At 39.5% G+C, this 24,320-nt stretch overlaps 1 protein-coding gene across 4 annotated transcripts in view; it reads right to left on the reverse strand.

The window, feature by feature from the left end:
* HMGA2 (high mobility group AT-hook 2) overlaps positions 1-24,320 on the reverse strand; it is a 154,379-nt gene that overhangs the window by 20,295 nt on the left and 109,764 nt on the right. For all 4 annotated transcript variants that reach the window (XM_063133927.1, XM_063133930.1, XM_063133928.1 and 1 more), the window contains exon 4: positions 1,676-1,708. In XM_063133927.1, the coding sequence (XP_062989997.1) occupies positions 1,676-1,708 (33 nt within the window). The remainder of the gene's footprint in view (positions 1-1,675; positions 1,709-24,320) is intronic.

A 24,320-nucleotide genomic window follows, 5' to 3' on the forward strand; every position in this document is an offset into this window, starting at 1 on the left:
GGCTACCCTTGAAGAGTACATGAAGGCTTAAACTGGTGCAAAATGTGGCAGCTAGGATGTTAACGGGTATCATGATCACTTCACATCAATGCTTAAAGATTTGTACTGGTTGCCAATTATGGACTCAATTTACGTCTCAATTTAGGGCTTGGCTGTCTGAGGGACTGCCTAGCTCGGTATGAACGTGCTCAGTTTTGAAGATCATCAGGAAAGGCCCTTTAGAAGACACCCTTGCTTGCAGAGGCCTGCTTGTTGGGCATTTGGGAAAAGGCTTTCTCCTGTGTTACTCCCAAACTCTATAATACATTTCCTTTGTGGAGATGCGATTGGTCCCCACTCTCTGTGTGTTCAGAAAGGGAGTCAAGAAACAACTTTTTAACTTGGCTATTTAAATTGTTATGTTTTTAATTGTTTTTAATGTTTTACTATGTTTATATTTAATTGTGGTTTTTATTTTCAGAACACTTTATAAACTTTGTTTCAGAAAGGCAGTATAGAAATACAATCAATCAATCAATGAAATAAAATTATCTAGCGGCCAGGTATGTGTTATTCCTACTAAACTCTTCCTGATCCTTCTGAACACTTGTGTCACTGCACTGGATGCCAGATAATAGCCTTTGCAGAGTGCTTCCCACCTAATATTTTCTCTTTTTCTCTATACCACTGACTTCCCTCCAGTTTCACCCACCCCAAACTGGGATTCAGGTAAGAGCTCACTCTCTTACCACAACTAGTTTTAAGCTGTCAAGAGTTCTAACTCGCATTCTGCCTGTCACTCTCCAATTTTGCTTCCAGTGGCCAAGCGTGGAATTCTCATGTCCTCATTTTTAATAAACTGCAACAGGCTGCAGTGATGTCACAGTTTCTCTGTCAAGAGCCAGAAAAGGTTCACATACAGACAAATAATTAGAGCATATTTATCGCAGGATTTGTCTTACTCTTGAACTCTTCCCCCTCCCCACTCCCTGGTTGATTCTGGAAACCAAAATATCACTTCTGATTCTGAGCATCTTCTCCATACTTATTAAGGACCTCATGTTTACATACAAAAATTTACTGTTGTACTCCATGTCAATCAATCTGGAATAACTACCATGCCCTAGTTCTATGCTTGGAAGCCTAGAACTCCCATTTTATCCATAAGCATTCATTGAAAAGTGACGAAAGAAGCCTTTTAATAAGACACTGACGTAGTTTGCATGACATGCTGTGGCTCACCATGTGTTATTGTTGTGGGCACCATTTTCCATATTCCAACTGGGGGTTGTCATATTGTGCAAACATGGCCAGTGTGAGTTGTGTGAAGGTTAAACAGCCTATGGTCTGGCACATGCCACAACTTTACCAAGGGTTAAACAACACACAGTGAGCTGTTGTGACACGTGAACTGGCCCATTGTAGCAAAAGGATGTTAATGGGTGTGCAAACATCCAACTGAGGATAACATTTCACTTGCTCAGTGAAGCAGCCTATTAGCCCACAAAAGAGATATGCTACAATATAGCTTTTTTGTTGTTTAATCTGCATAGAGCCATCTTTACTATCTGCCCATATCTGTAAAACATATATTTCCATTCATTACATACTAATGACCTTGGCAGATTAGCACTACATTTGTCCAGAAGTAAATGAATTTAACATACACCAAATACGTCACATGTACACTTCTTACCTGAGCGGGCTTCTTCTGGACCACCTGTTGTGGCTGCAAAAAAGAAAAGACAAAGTTTAGGAAACTTACATGGACAAAAATCACTCCATATCTGTCGTCATATAACACATATGAGAAAAGACATAATTTCAGCATGATGAGTAAGATAGTGCACACTGCCTTGTTTAGAACTACATGTTTAGAAACCTCCAGCATGTTAAAAAAAAAAGGAATCAGGAGTGGGTAACCTTCTTAATAACTGGGAGGTTTGAGATTATTTGCACATTCTCTAATTTACTCCAATTTACAGTGCAATCCTATGTATGTCTGAGGTAAGCCCCTTTGAGTTCAATCTGTCTTACACCCAGGTAAAGGATTCCAACATTAGCTGCACATAATTTGCCTATTATTTTTATGAAGATAATGTATGCAAAAACTACCACTAGGGCACATTTGTACAGCAAATGCTCAGAGGGTTCTGCTAATCTTCATAGTATTCCATCAGATTTGCTCAAGATGCATTAGTAGTGGAATACTATACATAGTTGTAAGGCAAAATATTATACTGATAATAGTTGTTGAGGCTGTCCAGATTTGTGTACAACATTATTTTCTTCCCAAACTTCGTAGATTTCCTTTGTGTTTGGGACTTGAACGGGAGTGAGTTTGTTATTTTAAATATGTATTGATGGCAAATTTTCTTTTCACTTTATCAAGTTGTGGGCTAAAATACAATGGCTTTTTGAATAAGGGTCTGTTTTCAATCCCTTTGGAGCATGCAGGGGTTGCTTAACACAATGAACTCACAGCTTACTGAACTGAGAAAGTTTCAGTCTAGGCAAGGAGCTTACAAAGGAGCCAAACCATACATCCCCACGACAGACAAGGGAGATTTCAACTCAGGGACATTTTCAGAAGCTCCCAGGACCCAAGGTTCTAGACATGTTACCAAAACAATTCAGCTCCCATTACATTACACTTAGAGTTCAACTAAAATGTGTCTGGCTTTGGAATTTTAATGTTTTCAGCACTGTTAAAAATGCAGCTTGCTTCTTAAAGCATAAAAGCACGACCTGGGGCTTAACAAGTGGAATGCAACCCACCCCACTGGGGCTCAATGAGGACCAAACTACATGGCCTGCTAATCATAGTATAGAATAGCTAAGTGTGATAGTTTTCCTTACTCTTGTGTAATGTGTGTGGCCCCAATTCAGATCAGGTAGATCCCTTACTTTTTCTCTCTGAAATTTCACCCCCATGGGGGTTAAAAAAAGGGGGGAAGTATTCAGTGACTCATCATGGAGACTTTTATCTTTTGTAAATCCAACAGTGGGGTGGCTGGCTGGAATTTTGGGAGGGGAAATGGGTGGGTGTGCAGAAATGTTTAACTTCCCATTCCTTGAGTGCTGTGGTCCTGACCTGAATCAGGGCTGAGTGTGCTTACACAAGAATAAGGAAAACTATCATAGCTATGCGTGATTAGCGGACCATTTAGTTTTCTCCTCAGACTTCTGTTTGCTGCCAGTGGCTGCTAAAACAGGGTAGTTCTAGAACATCTGGCAGGTCACAACACACAGATGGTAAATTGTGTTTAGCTTGGTGGGTCACAAATTGTGCAGGCCTGCCCTGGCTTAAGGACTACTCTTCCACCAGACTGGATTGACCCTTATCATAAATCACATCTCCTCTCAATCTATTTTTTAAAATGAAAAATTCCACTGCTTGAGGCTTCCTGTGAATCATGTTCTTTTCTGTTTGCAGATTTGGGGGATCTGGCTATGCCTACTTGGCTGGGAGAGAAAGAAGTTCAGAAAGGCACTACTTTTTTTAAAAAAAATACTTCACAGGTTCATGAAGTAAAAACTTATCTACAAAGATAATTCCTTCTCTTTTTTGAAATCCCTCATCAAAACTCATATTTTCAGTAAATTATTTCCTGTTCCCCATTGCCTGAAACTGGTTAAACCTTGCTTTCCCTAATCCATCTTCTAGCTTCATCACACCAGCTTTATACTGTGCAATCACTGCGAATTGCATGCAAAGGACTCCGAAGTTTTCCAGTTTATAATCTGCTTTGACTGTGAAGTACTCCCATGCATCCTGCTTTAATTGTGCTTCTTAGCCAAAAGAACCGACGTATTTTGCTACCCCTTTAGGAGAGAATCTTTTGTTGTTCTCCGAGCAGCCACTGGGGGCGCAGGAGGATGATTTGATATGTTTAAAGTACAAATTAAACAAATGCTTACAACTATGTCAGTTTTAAAGATCAAAATTGGCACAGTAATAGATGTTATGGAGGGCTTTAAGTATACCAAATTTGAATCGGATTGAGTCATTTGTTGATTTTTTACATGTTTCCCCTTAACACCTTTTCTTGGTATGCAAAGGATCTTAGGAGCGCCGCCACCCGGAGTGTGATTTAGCTAATGATGACAACAATGATGACAGCTTTACACTATGGGGATAATTCGAGGGAAACAGGTACGTGAAGCTCTTTGATAGTCTTTAGTAAGCCTTACTCTGTCTGCTCTGTCCATTGGTAAATCTGCTGGTATTAAACACTGAACAGTAGCGTTAACCTTGAGGATTAACCATTATACTAACCAAGCTACAAAGGAGAGCCATTGGTGAATGCAGATGTCTTTCTCAGACATTATTACCTTGAATTTCCTGGGGGAACATACACTTTGCCCTGACCGCCTTTAAAGTCAGTACAACTATCACAAGGCAGGAGATAGTGGTTTGGGCCAATATGTGAAGCAGAATAACCCAGGACTTTAAAGGAAGAATGGAATCATGTTGACTAGACTGAGGGAAGGTGTGTTTCTATAGGGATGGTAAGAGAACTGAGAATCCCAGGCATATCATCACAGTTTCAGTAACTTTTAATCTAGACCTGGCATTAGAAATAGTTGGAAAGTTATGCAAGGCATTTAGATGCAGAGAAAATCTGGCCATGAATTCTTGCTTAAAATCTGTTAGTCAGTGGCCTGGTTCAGACAACATGCTAAACCATGCTGCTTAACCACAAAATAGTTAATGCATTCCCTTAACCATTTTGTGGTTAAGCAGCATGGTTTAGTGTGTTGTCTGAACCAGGCCATAGTCAATTGAGGAATTCCACGTGATTGATTCGGATCCATTTGAGCCCTGCACAATGGTCAGCATGTATGCTATAAGACCCTTATGGCCAGTCACCAAGCCTCTGTCAGAAAATACCAGTGCTATATCTCGAACTCTCAACTTCTTAACAGCCATATGTGGTGACCTGCCAGAGCCACGTTTGGAATATCTGATCTAGGGCAGTGAAATAAATCTGGTCTAGCAGCTATAGCTTTTTTAAAAAAAATTACTCTAGAGTACATGCAGGAGCCCCCCTACCTGCTACATTAGGATCCCAATCTAGGTTGGAGGACCTGCACTTACTCTAGAGTAAAAATGACAGGGGGAGTTGTAGCTGCTAGATAATGATTTAAAGTAAAGTCTGTTTTGACCCTGAAAGTGAAGTATTCTCGGGTTTTGGACTAGCCCAGCCTATGAAGGCTCAATGCTGGGTCCTCCTAGACAATAAAGGACTTCCTGTTTGGCCTGGCGTTTGGCCTGAGGAACTCTGATCATCTTGGCTGTAGTGTATTTTGTTATCTTTGTCCTCCTGACTGCTGCCTTATGGCTCAGGCTCAGCTGCAAAACACGATGCTCCATGTAAGCAAGACTCAAATGCTTAGAAATAGCTTACTATGTGGCTAACACTGGTTGGATGGATATTGGCTGTTCTAGCTCCACTGGTGGATTCTGGTGCTCTAAGAAGACTTTCTATGATGCGAGTATCCACATGGTTAGCCATTTTACAATGTAACAGTCCCTATGTGTAATGCTAGCTTGCAGAAGTTATTTTTTTAATCTCCTATATGTGGGGTCTGTAATATTTGAATACGCCTTGAGTAGAAACACTGGATTAAGATGTGGCAATAAACACATGGAACAAGCATTCCCTGCCATCATGGAAGGAGACACTCCAGAATGCAAAATAAATTCCAGCCCTGCCAAAGGAGAGTTCATATTTGAACAGAGAACACATTCATTCATAGCCTCTCTCTAATTTGCCTTAATAATTGCTGCAGGATCAAGGTACACATTCCATCCCCCTCAACCTGTACAATGTTATTTCTCAAGAGCTGCTAGATCCTCCACTCATATATCAAGAGTTGCATCTGTAGGATCTCTACCATCTTTTAAACCTTAAGTAGCTTCATCTGAACTATACAGTTTTCCCTTGTAAAACTAGAAAGCACATAAGTAATCTAGTGATGGTATTTTTTCTTTCTAAACCAATTTGTTGATGGAAATATGAAAACAAGTGAATTTTCTGGCAGCATGACTCTTTTTTCAGACTGAAATGAAATGATATTGGGGGGGGGAATAAAAATTCCAAAACAGAGATAGATAGAACTAATGCAGCCTATCTATCTATTGAAGATCACACATCCACACTTTTAAAAATGGCAAGCCGTAAATTAGCTGGAAAAGTTGTTATCAGCATTTTAGACAGCAAAAGTTCTGAATGAGTAAGATTCCTAAACTTTGGTCTGCATCCAATCAGTCAGAGTAAAATATTTTCCTTTTGCTTTTTTCATGAATGGCTGCACTATTGTGCCTCAGTTCAGTCAAACTCTTCTTCTACAGCCATTCATAAAAATAAAAACAAACCAAAACAAACAGGCACAAAAACTTTCTGGGTCCAGTCTGGAGCCACTGGGTGCCAGAGGCTGAGAAAACATACTGGCAGATCCAACCCCAAACAGCATTGAAGTATTCCGGGATCTGCTTGGTGGTCTGTAAAGTATGAAGTGCTATGTGGAAGGGCAGCTGGTAGAATTACTGTGACACATACTAGGCAGCCAGCCAGAGTTGGCCTTGTTTCAGACATTGTCTTTCCTCTCATTGAAGTGTCAGGACCTAATTCATGGAAAATTTGGTGAGTTGGCAGCTGTTTCAGAGGATTTCATTGAGTTGCAGTGTGCAGGAGTCACATGAATGCAGGGTACTTAGCCAAGAAATAGGGGGATTTCTGAGCAGTAGAAACCAGTCAGCCTACAAGAATGTCTGTGGATTTGATGTGGTTTTGGAGTAAACATGTGTACAGGTGTAATCAGCAGGGGAGGGAAAAGAAGTAGGAGTGCTAATGATCAAGATTATTAAAAAGAGCAAGGCCTTTTGAAATGCACAGTCTTGTGGCAGCAACACAAGGTCCTGAAGGCGGCATGAGTCTAATCAGCTCAAGATTTGCAGTACATACTTTGGGTGAATTATCAAAGCTTGTCTGCTGGTGTGAAGCACAGAACAGTGCAATGCCATTGCATCCTGAAGAAAGGATGCTTGTCAAACATTAACAACAACAACAACAACAACAACAACAACACAAACCAGTTAACAACAAAAAAAAGACTTCTTTGTATTTGCAAGAATGTTATGAATAGACAAGTACTGTGGGTTTGTGATGGACTGTCCAAAGAGATACCATCCCAACTAGTTTCCATTTTTATGTATAAACTATACAGAGATATAACCTCAAGACTCTGCTTTTTATCTGAGGTGGAAGGCTAAACTGCTTCCTTGTGTAAGAACTAGTTCCAGGACATTCCTATGTGTACTGGATGAATGGCTCAAATAGGCAGCTGGAGGAGAAAGAAAGGAAGTAGAGGGATCTGGGTGCAGGGAGAAAGGGCACACTTTTTGAGTGAAGGGGGGAAAAACTGAACATGGGGATGGACACCTGGAACTTTCCATTCTCACCCTGTTCCCAATTGTCTTTTCATGCTGATTGGGGAGCCATCAGATGCAGGAGCCCTGTAGCCATCTGCCTAGCCTCACCCACTTCTACCGATACACATGTGGAACCGCTGTAATGGGGCACGCATGCTCCCACAACAGCACTCCTGTCATTGCGAGAAACTTCACTCACGTGTGCCCTGTGAGTGCCAATCGTGGAAACAGGAAAAGTCGCAATCACCCCTTCTCCATTGCAAAAGGGCTGTAGGTGTAGATTAGGCCAGAGAAAGATCAGAGCTTACAGAAGAAGCGGAAAGAAGTTGATTAGGGTAAAATAACTTGCATTTTTACAACTTTTTTTTAATGCCTTTGTATCACTCAGCTCTATTAACTAAACACCTTTGGTTGTAAGTTGCTTGTTTTACTTTACTAGTAAACTCTTGCGTTACACTTAAAAGTGACTGGAGTGTCACTCACCCCATATCTACAGCCTAAACCCCATGTTACTGAGAAGGGGAAGGTAAAAAGAAGGAAGGTCAGGCTCTTAAGGAGGCGGAGATCCTTAAAGAGTTGCCCAGGGAGTCCAGGTCATAGACGAAACCCTGACAACCCTTTTACAGCTGTTGAGGTGCCAATATATAACCATACTTAAGTATTTTATAGTGCTAAGTACTCAAAGGATTTCACATACAGCAGTTCTTACGTCTAACATGTAAAGTAGGGCTTTTATTACCCCTTTATTGGGAATAAGAAACTAGGGTTGCTATGTTTCTAGCATTCCAAAGCTTGAGACTCATAATGATGTTATCGGGTGGGACCTCATCATATCACAGGGCAGGGCCTTGTGATGTTATGGGCCTTCCAACTCTTAAAACATAATAATAATCACAGAGATGGGGATATGACCCACTAGTAAATGGGTAATCTGAACTAGAAATATGAAAGCCCAGGAAAATGTGCAAAATTACAGGGGGGGGACCCCAATTTCCCATCTCTTTTGGAAGACCCCCCCCACAAATATCTAGTGAAAATAATGGAACTTCATGGCCTTTCTAATGCTGATGCCCACCCCCACAAGTGATTCCCCCCTGATCTTGTAAACATTAAAAATGACTCTGCCTATGCAAATGCTAATAAAAACGATCATCACTATGTTCCATATCGCTGAGGATGAGGCTATAGCTGAGTGAAAATGGGTTACACCAGCCCTGCAAAGTGTGTTATACCCATTTTGATTGGGGTGGTGGTGGTGGTTTAGAATAATGTATGAAAACCCTGCAGTGCAGTCTGCAGCTGTTATCCAGTCTCCTAGCATGCTGGTGATTTTTTTTAAAAAAAAGATAAATGCAGTGTGTGTATGTGTGTGTGCTGTGAACCTGATTGTAGCAGCAGTGCAATTAATTAAGGGCTGGAGAGGCCAAATGGACGTTTCAGCCACAGGTGGAAAGATGTCATCTGGACACCCCAGCTACCCGATGATATACCAGTCTACCAAGTAAGAAACAAAAGGGTAGTCATAGTGCACTATTTTTTCAGAAGCCTGCCCTACCCAGCCTAGGCATTGCTCCTGCTCCATCACCAGATCTACCAGAAATGGTAGACTGTTCTTTAATGCTAGCTATGTGTCTATATACTTTGTTACCACACACGCCCCCGGAAAAAAAATTCTTCCATATTGGGTACTGTTAGGATGTTGCCCTAGCTGACCTTCATACCCTATAGGACAATGGAATAGCATCCATATGGTAATAATTTTTGGTTATTGGCCATCTGAGCTGCATTTGGATTGGGAGACCTACAGCTAAAAACTGTGGTATCTTGTTACCATCCTCCTTCCTTATTTGCTTAAACTTTTTCATTTTGTTGCTTCAGGCATCCTCTGTGAAAAGGAAGAAGGATGTTCACACAGAAAGGTTGTTCTGTTTCCGCACGGTGGTAGTTTCATAGAGATGAAACAGGATTCAATAAAATTCATGATGAAACAGAACTGGATAAAATTCATGCAATTAATCTTTTGCTACCAGTTAACATCTACCTCTGCTCCTGAAATCCTCTTATATTTGTTGCTTATTCTGCTTTATACCAAAGTGTGACAGAGAACAGTCCAGAGCAGCTTATTGAATGTAAATGCAATCTTCCATAAAACTCTTGAAAAATCAAATATGTTAAAACTGAAATACTAAGGTCATTTCTACACTTGCCTGTTTTCCAGGGATTGTCCCGGGATCATCCCTGTACATCCAAATGACACACAGGGGATCCCGGGAGCAGGCAGGGATGATCCCTCCATTTTCCTGGGATAATCCTTAGGTGTAAAAAGGGCCTAAATTATATTAATCTTGATTCTCAATACTGCTCCTATTTAAAAACAAACAAAACAAAACAGACTTTTGTGGTGATAAACTTGTAAAAATTAGAACTTCGTTGATAAATCTTTAGGTAATATCTAACAGAGACAATACCAATTTAGCAGTCTTCTCCAACCTGGAGTCTTCCAGATGTTTTTTGACTTCAACTCCCATCAGCCCCTACCAGCACAGTCAATGACCAGGAAACATGGGAGTTATAGTACCCCTGGAGGGTACCAGGTTGGGGGAGGCTGATATACAGGTTCATATCCATTTTTGATTTCTTAAAATGTATAAACCATTTTCTCACTCAATGTTCTCAAAGTGCTGCACAAAGTGTAAATATAGAACATATATTTTATAGATGAGTTTTACTATATTTGTTTGATCTTAGTTGTATAAAGGATTGTATGTTATTCATAATGGAAGGTGGGTCCTCTACCTATTTTCCCCAAGGTATGCCAGTTCAGTGTATCAGCTGCTATTGCTATAAATATTATGCAGCCAGTTTGAATGAAATTCTTTCTCAGCAGATTTCCAGAGGGAGGACAGAGGTTGAAACACCTGTCTCAAATGAACACCTGTGATGTACAATAGCCCTCATGGGTAAACTGTATATCACTGTGCCATGTGAGATGGATCCTATCAAAGCTGGGAATGTTCAGTGTAAGCTATAACAAATCACATTTTTCCCATTATCCAAGAAAACAGACAAATTTAGAGGGCATCTACTCCTTATTAAACAAGATTCAAAACTGGAGAACACAGGCTGCTACATTACTGTATTGTTAAAAAAAAACACACACACACTGAAATGTCAAATATATCTGCATTGTTAATATTCTTCATCATATGTCTGCCTAAATTTAACAAAGTTTACCTCTGCATACTTTTTTGTTGTTGTTGGAGAATAGTCCTGTGAGGCTAAATACTCATGTTCAGACACTGCTGTTTTATCACAATGGCTGCTTTATGGCTCTATCTTAGGGAAAGGAGCTGGGAGACTTCAGTCTATAGGTGGCCATTGGTTATCCCATCAGTCATCTACGATTTCAAGAGGCGCTTTTAACGGTAGTGAAATTCTCAGTAAAAGGCAAGGGTAACCTCATGGTTGGATTACTGTAATGTGTTATACAGAATCTGCCTTCGAAAATATTCTGGAAACTTTAGCTAGACCAAAATAGGGTAGCAAGGTTATTAATGGGACTAGTAGATATTATCATGTCATGTCAGGCTTAATTGTTGGTATTAAACTCTAAAGGCCTAAATTGCTTGGGGGCAGGTTACATCAAAGATCATTTACTCCCATATATACTGGCCCAATTCTTAAGATCTTAACGTGAAGGCAAATACGATTTGATAGGTATAACTGAAACTTGGTGGGATGACTCCTATGACTGCAACTGAATACAGCAACTGAAGGATATAACTTGTTCAAAAAGAAAGAAAGAAATAGAAAGGGAGGCAGAGTTGCACTATATTTTAAAAATACTTATCACTGCACAGAAATACAGGAGGATGAGCCTGGGAGCCCCATTGAGAGCATCTGGATTAAAATAAATGGGGCAAGGAATAAAAGGAACATGATAGTTGGAGTCTACTACTGACCACCCAATCAAGCAGAAGACGAGGATGAAACTTTTAAAAAGCAAATTGTCAGTGTTTCAAGGAAACCCAATGTAGTAGTGATGGGGGACTTCAGCAAAGGTTTTGACAAATACCCCATGCTATTCTGATTAACAAACTAGCTAAAAGTGGGCTAGATGGAACAACTATTAGGTGGATCCACAGTTGGCTACAGAATCGGACTCAAACAGTGCTTAGCAATGGTACCTTCTCAAACTGGGGGGAGGTAATGAGTGGAGTATCACAGGGCTCAGTCCTGGGCCAGTGCTCTTCAACATTTTTATTAATGATTTGGACGAGGAGGTGCAGGGAACGCTTATCAAATTTGCAGATGACACAAAATTGGGTGGGATAGCTAATACCCTGGAAGACAGAAACAAACTTCAACAGTGATCTTGAAAGGCTGGAGCACTGGGCTGAAAACAACAGAGTGAAATTTAATAGGAATAAATGTCAAGTTCTACACCTAGGAAAAAGAAACCAAATGCAGTTACAAGATGGGGAATACTTGGCTCAGCAATACTACAAGAGTGAAGGATCTTATAATTGTAGTTCACAAACTGAATATGAGCTGACTGTGTGATGTGGCTGCAAAAAATGCAAATGCTATTTTGGGCTGCATTAATAGAAGTATAGTTTCCAAATAGCGCAAGGTACTGGTTCATCTCTATTCAGCACTGGTTAGGCCTCCTTGAGTACTGTGTCCAGTTCTGGACACCACACTTCAAGAAGGATGCAGACAAGCTGGAGCGTGTTCACAGGAGGGCAACGAGGATGGTCAGGGGTCTGGAAACAAAGCCCTATGAGGAGAGACTGAAAGAACTGGGCATGCTTAGCCTGGAAAAGAGACGATTTGCGGGGAGAAATACTTGAAAGGTTGTCTTCAAATACTTGAAAGATTGTCATACAGAGGAGGGCTAGGAACTCTTCTCGATCATCCCAGAGTGCAGGACACAGAATAATGGGCTCAAGTTACAGGAAGCAATATTCTGGCTGGACATCAGGAAAAAATTCCTGACTGTTACAGCAGTATGACAATGGAACCAATTACCTAGAGAGGTCATGGGCTCTCCCACACTAGAGGCATTCAAGAGGCAGCCATCTGTCAGGAATGCTTTAAGGTGAATTCCTGCATTGAGCAGGGGGTTGGATTTGATGGTCTTATAGGCCCCTTCGAACTATACTATTCTATGATTCTATGATCTTCTTTTTTTCTTTTTTTTAATAAATTTTTATTTTTCTACAATACTTAAACATACACATTTACATTTCACATAAAAAACAACAACAACAACATACTACATAAAGTTGAAATGTTGAATACATAATATCTTATCTTAATAACATAATCAAGATTAACATACAAGTGCACCCCCCACCTCGGGATCTCATTCCTGATTCCAGAATCTCATACTTTCTTCTGCTGGTGGTTTCCCACTTCCTTTAGAAAACACAAATATTAGGAACTGTTTCCAAATTCCTTCAAAATCATTTGATTTAGCTATACCTCTTCTCCATTTAATATTACTTGTCAATTTATCATTAATAGCTATATCCCATACTTCTTTATACCATTCTTCAATAGAATATTCCCCTTGAATCTTCCAGTTCCTAGCTACAATCAATCTTGCTGCAGTCAACAAATTCGTTATCAGTTCCTTAATTTCCTTTTTACATTTAAAATCTTCTTCAAATAGTGACAGCAATGCAACTTTTGGTGTTCGTTCTATCTTCATTTCCACAATTTCTTCAATCTCCAAAAACACCATCTTCCACAATTTCTGAACATAGTTACATTCCCACCACATATGCAAATATGTTCCTTTAACCCCACAACCTCTCCAACAATTTTCTGATTGCTGATTGTTTATCTTATTCAATCTAACCGGAGTTAGGTACCACCTCCATACAATTTTAAAATAATTCCCTTTTATTCTTACTGACATATTTCTCAACGCTCTTTGTTTCCATAATCCCTCCCAACCCTGTTGCCCTATTTGTACCTTCAAATCTGTCTCCCAAACCATTTTACCCGAATTATCCACCGTCCCTTTCTCCACCAATATTCTGTATATTTCACTCATCAACCCTTTTAACACTGTTCTTTTCTCCCTTTCATTATCTTTCTTAACTATTAGTTCCTCAAACTGTTAATTCTCTACAATCTCCATTATCTCTTACCCACTTTTTAGTCCACTGTTCTAATTGCCTATAATTTAACCAAGTTAATTTTTTATCCTTCAAAACCTCTTCCATATCCTCTCTTGTACTCATTCCTCTTAACCAATCCCTTAATTTCATTTTATTTTTTTCTATTAAAACTTTACTTAATCTACTCTTTAATTCCTCCGGGAAATTCTTCAACATTATTACCGGTGACAAAGGAGAGCTGCTTGGAAGCAGCTCCCCTTTATATTTACTCCAAATTTCCCAGTGAGACCTCAAAAGCGGGTTATTTATACTTTCCACCCATTTTTTTTCCCTTCCATAAAAAATACATTTTCCAAATTAGTCTCTATATTACTCGTAATTTTTTCTTCCATCCAATCTAATTCCCCTAATTCTATGATCTTCATCAGATGCCCTTCTTCAGGTTCCTCTGCCTAACCAGATGAGGCAGGTGGTCACTTGGGACAGGGACTTTTTGGTGGTGATGCCCGGTTATGGTATTCCCACTCTCTCCAGAGTGGCTTCCCTGGTTGTCTAGTCTTTTCAATTTTCCTAGGACTTTTAGTTTTATGTTTTTAGTATATTTTAGATCTTTGGTACTAATCATTTTTTGTCCTGCTGTTTTTAGGTTTGTTTTATATTAATTTTCTGCTAGCCCTGCACTGGTTCTTATACTGGTCTTGTGCTGGTTTCATTTGTTTTATGTTGGTCGTGTTGATATGGTATTGGAATATAGTTTTCAAATTTGTTTTTTACTCCATGTTATTGGATTTTATTTTGTATTTTATTGATTTGCAAGTTTGATTAACTACCCAGAGGACTTGGTTGATGTGCAGTGTGATGAATGTCACAAATAAATAAATAAATAAATAAATAAATAGGGGGAAACTGTCAAACACACAGGCTGTGCCACTAAGTGTCTTGCACTCTCCTAACATCTCCAGTCTCATGGCTGCAAAGTGTAAATTCACTTGATTCTTTAGTACACTAATCATTCCTAGATTGACTCACCAAACCAGCTGTTAACTACTATTCTCTTGCAGCTGCTCCATATACAAAGAGAAACAAAGATATACTAAACTAGTGTATCCACAAAATACCAAGTCCACTAATCTGCTGATAAAAGATTGATTTGTGAATGAAGACTGATTTCTGTGACATACTATTTTAAATCGCCTTGAAGGAACAGAAAGAAAATTGATGAGATTCGTATAAACTTGTTGCTGCTGTGCTAGAGTTAAATGGAGTCCATCCAAATTTACACTTAACATGTTTAAGTAAAACGATTACTCTAAAACTTTAAGAGAATGATGTCAGCATTGTCAAGCTTGAAGCCTTTTGGAAGCAGTATCTGAACTGAGGATCCCAACTTGCTGCATGAATCTATCTGACAATGGCTCCATTCAGACTGTCTTCCAAACTATGGTATGGAAGATTGGAAATGTTCCAGATGCCCCCTCCTCCCCTCTCAGTTTCCTGTTTAGCTCCTACCATAATTTGCCATGACATCCAAATCAACTGAGGGTGCTCCTGGATCCATTGCTGTGATTGGAGACTCAAGTGGCCTCTGGGGCATGAAGTGTATTTTACCAGCTTCAGCTTGTAACCCAACAATGACCTTATCTGAACATGGATAGCTCAGCTTCAGTGATCCATGCCCTGATACCCTCCCGTATGGATTAATGTAATGTCTCATATGTAGAACTGCCTTTGAAGATGGTCTGGAAACTTTAGCTAGTACAAAATATGGCTGTGAGAGTTCTAACTGGGATCTGGTGTAATGATCATATTCAACGATTAACACACACCCCTGCCATTTTAAGACCAAAGTTAAGGCTATCTGATGTGGCTCAAGTTCCACAAAGCGAGGAAATTGGAAGCTAAGGCTAATGCCTTTACAGACGTGTCCTGTGATGATGTTGTGCAATGTCACAAATTGTGCATCTTTACAACTTACCCTCCATGCAACCACTTTTCCTAGGTCTTTCAGGCTCAAATCCAGTTGGGGAGGAAGGAGTGCTTGGGACCAGTGAATATACCTCAAATTGTTGAGGACCTGTATTGCTTTACGAAGCATCTGAATCTTACTGTATGGCTAGAGGAATTCTCCTGTGAGTTAACCCATGCCTGTTCGTTGCTTGTAAGCAAGTATGATTTGTGACATTGCACAACATCATTACTGATTACAGGATACCAGTCTCAGCTTTCAATTTCCTGGCTTTGTGGAGCTTGAATCAACATGAGATAGTCTTAAACCTGCAGGGGGGTTTAATCATTGAATTTCCCTGGTTTTTAAAAAGGAAATTTATTATTACAGTATTCTGAGAAAACAAAACCACAAGCTTAGAACAAACAAAACAAGCCATTAACTGAGTAGCTGTGTATAAATGAATAGATATCCCTGTTATGTTTAAAATATCTTACTCCTGGCAATCTCTCCCCCACCCTCGTTTCTTTCCTCTCATCATCAGTGATCTGTCAATCAGTGAGAGTGGTTCCCTCAGCCTTCAAAGTTATCTCACTCTTATCTCAGTTGGAGTACTCACAGCATTCTAGCTTCTGCATGAATCTGAGCATGCCCAATATAACTTTGTCAGCAGTTGTTGCCATAGGCTTTCATGCAGCAGAACTTTTGATAACTTTTAAACCGCTGCTCAGAATTTCACCAAAGAAATGAAAAATCTCATCAATGAGCCTGAATAAAGAACATCAGTAGTTTTCCCCAGAATTTGAAAGAAATATATGATATGCATAGTTTCAGCATTTTTAATTTGCTGTACCAGTGGCAATTTGTGTCAGATTGGTTTGAATTTTTTGCATAATTGTAAACTTCATCAGGTACATTATATACGCCAATTTTCAAGATATTAGTTCAACAGATGGCATTTCTATAAGCAATAGAATGTTGAGATTTAAGTGGCAGAAACCTTTTGTTGTTGTTGCATCTCACCTTAACTAAAGGGTCACTCCTGTGCCCCTTTAACAAGAATGGAGTTCTGTCCAAAGCTAATTCATTAGTGGTGTGCAGAATTCTAGACATAGGCTGGCTGGGTTCACAGAACACACTAGCACCCCACTGTGGGTTGTTGTTGAACCATGAGTTATCGTGTTGTCTGAATGGAGTGCGTTTTCTGCAAAGTTGCTCATTAACCATGCAGCTTGTTAACCACCATGAACAACCTAATAATAAGCCATGGGTTATCAAGGTGGCTTGTTTGAGAAAAGTAAATCACACTGGATGGTTAACAATCCACCCTGCAGAAAATGTGCTGCATTCAGACAACATGGTAACTCATGGTGGATTAGCATCTGAATGGAGCCATAGTAGCCAACTAATAAATGATAAACCCAGTCATCTGAATTTGAGATGATGCGTGGCTTATTGGACAATCCTGCTTTCGTGAGCAACATTGAAGGGATATTTTTTTCTTATGCACAGATACCTGAAGTGTAGTTGTGCCAGGACTGGTTGACAAGTGTGTGTCTTTGCCTGATATATTTCATTACTTGATGATTTGTAGTTGGACAATTGAACGGGTGCCTCCATTGAAAAGTAATGTTTTTGAAGTGATGCCAGGTGCTACATAATCTGTAGTGTTTGAGTTGTAATGGATGATTCACACACACAAACTATCATTTCATGTGGGCAGCCTCTGAGCAATGAACACATTGAGTAAGCAACCCAATCCTATGCATATTTACTTACACATAAGGCCCATGGAGTTCAGTAGGACTTACTACCATGTAATGCTGCATAGGATTGGAGCCCTAGCCTGTTGCAGAAACGAAGACAAAGACATATGTAACTTCTTAAAGCAGGTTAATCAGCAGGCAGTCTAATATTTGACCTATGATTTTAGGCTGCTTCATATTACTGTGGATGCTGAGATTGGCCACTGTGGGGCTAACCACACAAAGTCTTCTTTAGTAAGAGAGGCAGAGGTAGCAATGCATCTGGCAGTCTTGTTTGGGATGCTAGTTGGGTTAGCTTCCCTAGTATGAGTGCCAAGGTGTTTGAATGTCCATTGGAGAGCCAATGGAGAGAGGCTACATTGCAGCCTTTATTGATTCACTTAGGGCCCAGTTTTATGCATGTTTAGACAGAAAAGAAGCCTTACAATTCCCAGCATTCCATAGCCAGCTATACTGGGAGTTGTAAGCATCTTTTCTGTCTAAACATGCATAGGATTGCTCCTTTAAGATGCCGAATAGACAAAAATTGGGGATCGCATACTGACTTTTTAATTAGTTCCACTCTTTCTCTGAAGAAATAAAAAAAAATCCCCTCTCTGCTGTTGCTAATTTGTTGAATGTTGAAATGATAATCAAGAAGCCTCAAACATCTGGATGATAAAGTATATCCCCCCTCCCTCTTCAACCTGGCTTAAAATAGTCCTGTTTAAAAGCTAATTAATTTATTGTAACATAAGGTTTAACAGGAAAGAGCCTACCTACACCAGTTATGTGAACCAGTGGGATATGTATATACATACACACAAACACAACATTTATCAGTGCAATGGGAGTCTGTAAAACTTAAAAGTGTGAGAAGATTGTTGTCAGGCATTAATAAGAAAATATCCAGGGAATGCTATTATACGACAATCCAGATTTGGTGGGTGGTAGTGGTTTATGCTGTACTTTACACTTCCTGACTTTTACAAGCTTTGAAGATTGTTTGCACTGAGTAGAAGCTATATGTTAATCAGCTATTTATTCTTCTTTCACTTCCAGCTATGGTTTCCTGTTGATGCACAAGCTGGCATACTTTGTGGCCAATATAGGCAGAAATACAGTAGAAAGTTCAGCATCACCCTATTGATTTAAAAGCTACCACTTTTTTCAATTACATTCTCCTATTTTATTTTGCATTCATAATCTTTAATTACTACATTCATTGTGACTGGATTTAATTTCTTATCAGAGGAAATGATACTAGTGAAAGTTTGGTACTTTGCTGATAGCTGATCTATTTTCTCTTAGTCAAGGGCTTCACCTTTTGCGACCAGGTGTTTTAAGGTTTTGTGGGGACAAACTGATTTTGTCATTTGTGTACAATATGTTGCATTAGCTAGTAGGCTCAAATAAAATTGGTGTGTATTATGAACCATCAGGGTGTTATAAGGTCCTTCCATCTGTAGAATGATGGTGGCAGACCTGCTCATGACGTTCCAGCTATATCCTCTTTAATAGTGGAGATCTGTGTTTGATCTTTAGACATGACTTGTTGTATCCAGTGTTTAACCTATGTAGAGTAGACCCACTGAAATGAATGGGACAGATGTTAGGCTAACATTGCATACAACCCATTGTATTCAGAAGGTATTTATTTATTATTTATTTCTGTATTTAAAATCAAAATGTTATTATTTAACCAAAAATTGGCCATCACAACAAAAAAGATCTGAGAATATTTCAAATCAAAACCCAGGGAAAAAAATTCAAATCCACTTTCAATGAATTAGCAACTGCTATATTCACATAAAAGAAAGTATATGCCTATTTTATGATTGGTCTACTTCAATGTACATTTGTACATTTATTAGAAGATATATATTTATTAGAAGATTTTTTACCATTTACTGCATTAGCGTCAACATAGTCCCAATTCTTGTGCACTTCTTAAAAGGTTTTGTGCAAATCTGGTGACTCTAAATTTAGGGTCTAAATGTAACATATTTAATTTGCTTAGCCAATGAATATACAATATTCATATGGTATGATATTCTTTATGATATGTCAGGCACCAATGATCATTTGCTTTCAATGATTAATAAAAACTGATGATTAACTTATCTAAATGCTGTTATGCTTTTAATGATGTATATTGTTCTATAATATGTTGTGAACCACTTTGGGATTTTGAAAATGGGAAGTGCTTATAAATGTTCTAAAACAAATAAATATTTTTCTTTAGATGCACCATCAATGCTAGTATACTGGCTAGCAGACACTACTCTTTCCCCTCGCAGTTCCTCATAGAGGTTACAATGAAACACATCATGTCAAATGTTTTTCAACTGCCCTGGCTTCCAGTTTCAGAGATGTTGCTCTGCTTGAATTTTGCAGTAACACTAAACATTGGGAGGATATTGGGAGGATCATCAGATAGGGTATAATTGTGTTTTCTTAACTGCAGTTTCTGGTTCTCTTCTGTGTTTGAAACGAGCACTTTTTATGGAGAAGAGACCAGCGACCAGGTGGCATGTAGATTTCAATGGGGACATTTTATAGCGCAACCTCAGAAGAGACAGATTAAAAGAGGTTTATTTTTTTACTCTAAGGCCCTTTCTACACATAAGGATTATCCCAGGAAAATGGAGGGATTATCCCTGCTTGCTCCCTGGATCCCCTGTGTGTCATTTGCATGCACAGGAATGATCCCGGGATGATCCCTGAAAAAAAGGCAGGTGTAGAAACAGCCTAAAATTGAGAAAAGGAATGGGAGATGAGCAAGTGGTGGATGGCGTCATCAAAACGACCCACTAACACCTGTGAGTGGCCAGTAATGAGCATGCTATAAAATGCTCATCTGACGACGCTCTGGTTTGCAACCTGTGGGCCAAGAAAACTGCAATGCATGCCATGCCATCCAAGAATCTCTGGGTGACCTATGGTTACTCACACATAAGTGTTTCCCCTAGTTATTTAGAGAGTTTGCTGTTTTGGTTATTTTGTGTACTACCTTCTTTCTTTAACTTCCCTTATTCTCACTCCTACAACCTCTTCGTTAGCACTTTTGGTGTTTACCACCTGTTTCCATACTACATTCATGGGTAACAGTAGGTGAAAAGAAACAACGGATTGGGCTGCACCTGGTAGCAACTGTGAAATGATGTAAATAATATCAATGAAGGTTTTTTTTCAGTTAAGTGAGAATTTTAGGAAGCAAACAGCTGAGGTGGAAAGGTTTAAACTCCTCTCCCAGTGCATGATTGACCCAGATTGGGGCAGTGCACATTTACTCTAGAGTAAGTAACCCAGAGACAGGTCAGCTGCATGCTAAATAATGAATATAACATGTACTTTGGCCCCGAGAAGAACGCTCCTTCAGCGTCGATCAATCCTGAATGAGAAACTCCTTTATCAGCCAGTAAACAAGCTCTTGTTTAATCCAGTCAAGCATTTTCAGTCCTCTCTGCTACTCAAGTTCCTCTTCTATCACCCCATTAAATAATTTGTATCACTTACAAGGAGATATGTAACAAACAAACAAAACCCTCTTTAAGACAAACCATATTAATCAGTTGTCTTACTGCCTCATTTAACCACATATTGAATTCGGAAGTAAAATGTGATACGGCAACATTCATGCCTAATAAACATGCTGAGAAATTCACACACATGATGGCTTCATTGCGTATTTTAGATGAACGCAGGCAGTTGTTATGCTGGGGGAAATTTCTTCTCATTATTATTAAGTTAAAAATCTCTTAGGGCACAATCCTATGAATGATTAAACAGAAACAGTAGGACTTTTTTGTGCCTCAATATGCATGGGATTACACCATTTGATCTATCTATATCTCTTTTTTGAAAAGACATCAAAATTAATTTGTTAACTATTGCATTTCCTAACTGATCATTCTGCATTACTGCTAATACCTTATTTATATTCAGTTTTGAATATTTCCTTTTCCTTTTTCTACCCCTCTGTTGTTATTTAATTCCCCCCTCCTCTACCACCATCACTGGGCTTCTCACCTGTGTTTTTTGTTTTTAAATTGGCACCAACTTTTTTTTTCTTTTCACGGCTAAATTAAAACATTTCTTTTTGCCCAAATATTTTAACTTTTTTAATTTTCCAATTTTAAACTTTAGTTATTATTCATTGTTCGTTTTTAGTGTCGTGTACACTGTTCTGCGATTACTTGTGGATGAAGGACCATTTATACATTTTAGAAATAAATAAACTTAATTAATCTGCACATCTGTAGCCTTGCTGGCATGCTATGTTCATGGCAGGTCAGGTAGCTTTTCATTTTTACTCCCATTGAGTACAGGGAAGAAGAATTACAACATCCCCAAGGCTGATATAGCTTTGGGCCAATGTTGTGGGTGTGACAGGGGTACAAGGGATTTGATCCTATGGATCCACCCTCAGCACACCCCTGGAACACCCTGTTTCTCCACCACAACTGATGAAAGACCATCAGCAGAGCTTTCCATGGGTGTACCTGGGGTCTTTTGGTGGCATATCTGTTATCCCACCTTCCCCTCTGGTGCAGCTTTACATTTCAGACCTAAGAGATCTCAGTTGATCTTTGACCAGCCATAGGATTGCAAGCTAAAATATTTGGAAGCTGTTGTGATTTACAGTACATTGTCCTTTAAGCCTGGAGTGCGAAAAACAGAGCTTTTCATTATTGTACAAGCACCCAGAGTAAAAGGGCTAATAGTGGCACAAGAGGGAATAGTGTCTTTCACTGTTTGCTAGATAAACCTGACTTTTGAAGGGCTGTTTCCTGCATTATGTTTCAAAGGCATGGGTACATTTTGGCAAGTCAACATTTCTGGGGGTAATGCTATGATGTAACCTGAGAAACATAATATCCATACCTTAGAGAGGTCCATACCAGCAAAATCTGGAATTGTTTCCAGTGACTCACCATACATGGAGATTCTCTATGGAATATTTTGCACCTTGTATGCTCACATATCTTCACACAATATTCCGCATAACATCACCTTTGAATATGATCCAATATTGGAGGGGTTCCAAATACTGCTTTTAAAATATTAATGTAGTATGGAATATTAAAAATAAGGCTACTTGTAGTATTAAAAAATGTCCTTGTCTGCCGTCCTAAGTTTAGCTCCAGATATATTGCCTGAGGTTTTAATCAGTGGTATTTTTAAAAAGCAAATCTAAGCAAGGATTAAATAATAAATATGAAGTACAAGAAATAATAATAATAATAATCCCTTATATTTGCCCACCACTTTAGATTTATAAATATTTAACATGTAATTACTGTATTGTAAAAGGAACTGTATTTCCTTCATGCAAAATGAGCAATGTGGATTGAAACAAATTTATATCTGTACAATTCAAAGGACTTGTTTACATTTTTAAAGCCCCAAAGGGCTTGGGATCAGGGTACTTTAAGGGCCACATTCATGAAGCTGCCCAGCTACTAAACTCTTCCTCAGAGGCTCTTCTCTAGGTCCCCCCTTCAGTAGTGAGATGGATGCTGACCCATGACAGGGCTTTTTCAGTTGTGGTGCCAACTTTAGAGTGTTCTTTCTATGGAAACTTCCTGTGAGGTGAATTTACTGTCTTTTCTGTGCCAGGTTTTATGCACTGTTTAATCTGGCTTATTTTTTTTTTCTGCTGCTCTGTTTTTATAGATTATCATGATGTGTTGCCCTGAGGGGGATCGGAGAAGAAGCAGGAACAGCTTGGTGAGCTGCTACCATCTAGCTCCCAGTGATGGCACTTCCTTCCCCCAACTGTCTCTAGAAGGGCTTCTGAGCCCTGAGGGGATGGGAAAATAAACAGATTACAACTGAACTCAAAAGAAGAGAAACTGCCAAAGAAAATAAATTAGGAGAACAGGCCAGCCTGAGTTCAATTGATATATTTCTATCCATGTAGGCAACTGAATCGAGAATCACCATGGTGTGTCTGACTGTGGCCATGGCTAGACCAGGCCTATATCCTGGGATTGTCCTGGGATCAACTCTGTTCATCCAAATGACACACAGGAGATCCTGGGAGCAGGCAGGGATGACCCCTTCATTTGCCTGTGATAATCCTTAAGTGTACCTAAGGCCTGTGTGTGTTTTAAAGCCCCTCCTAATGCCTTTCCTTGTGTCTTTTTAGATTATGAGTATTCCGCCATCAATTTAAGACCTGATGGGTTAACAAGCTACTCACAGTAGCTTATTTTGAAAATAACCTACTATTATCTCCCGTACGATCAGGCAAATAAGCTACTGTGCATAGTTTATTAAGTTACTGTTCATAATCTGAGTTATCCCTCCACCCCGAGTTCTGCTGCAGACCTCCCAACAGTGGTGCTGTTTCACTCATTGATAACATTACTGCAACTTGTTTTAACCTTCTACGATGTTCCAATGAAAGGGGAGAGGTAAATTTAGCGATTCCAGCAACACCCTGACAAGGGGATGATGGTTCTATAGTGCTGGAAGTATGCAGGATTGGGACCAAACTTCATACACAGCCTTCCATAGTTGGGAAGCACTCAATCAAAAACCTGTGCAATTACACATAAAAGAGCGGAAACCCCGGGTGCACTAAAAAAAGGATGGTGCAAATAAACCCTTGAAAGTTTTAGGATCGGGACCAAACTTCATACACAGCCTCCCTGAGCACAAGAGGCCCATTGGAAATGCTGTACACTGACAAGGCAAAATGACAACCCTGTGCAGCTGAGACCGTGTTTGACACTTGGGGTGGTTGCAGAGTGTACTGCCAGGGGTTAGGGTGGGGTCAGGCTGTGAGTGCAATCAGATGTAGGGTGACAGGTATCTTTAACAGTTGCATAGAAATAGGAATTTCAGCAGGTGTCATATGTATGCATGCAGCACCTGGTGAAATTTCCTCTTCATCACAACAGTTAAAACTGTAGAAGCCCTACCCTCTTTTGTATCTGGTCACTCTAGTATAGCTCCTGCAACTTTCACTGTTGGGATGAAGAGGGAATTTCACCAGGTGCTGCATGCATAGAAATGACACCTGCTGAAATTCACTTTTCTGTGCAACCATACGGAAAAGAGGAACCCTGTCC

Source organism: Elgaria multicarinata, chromosome 9, assembly GCF_023053635.1.
Source record: "Elgaria multicarinata webbii isolate HBS135686 ecotype San Diego chromosome 9, rElgMul1.1.pri, whole genome shotgun sequence".
NCBI classification, from domain to species: domain Eukaryota; kingdom Metazoa; phylum Chordata; class Lepidosauria; order Squamata; family Anguidae; genus Elgaria; species Elgaria multicarinata.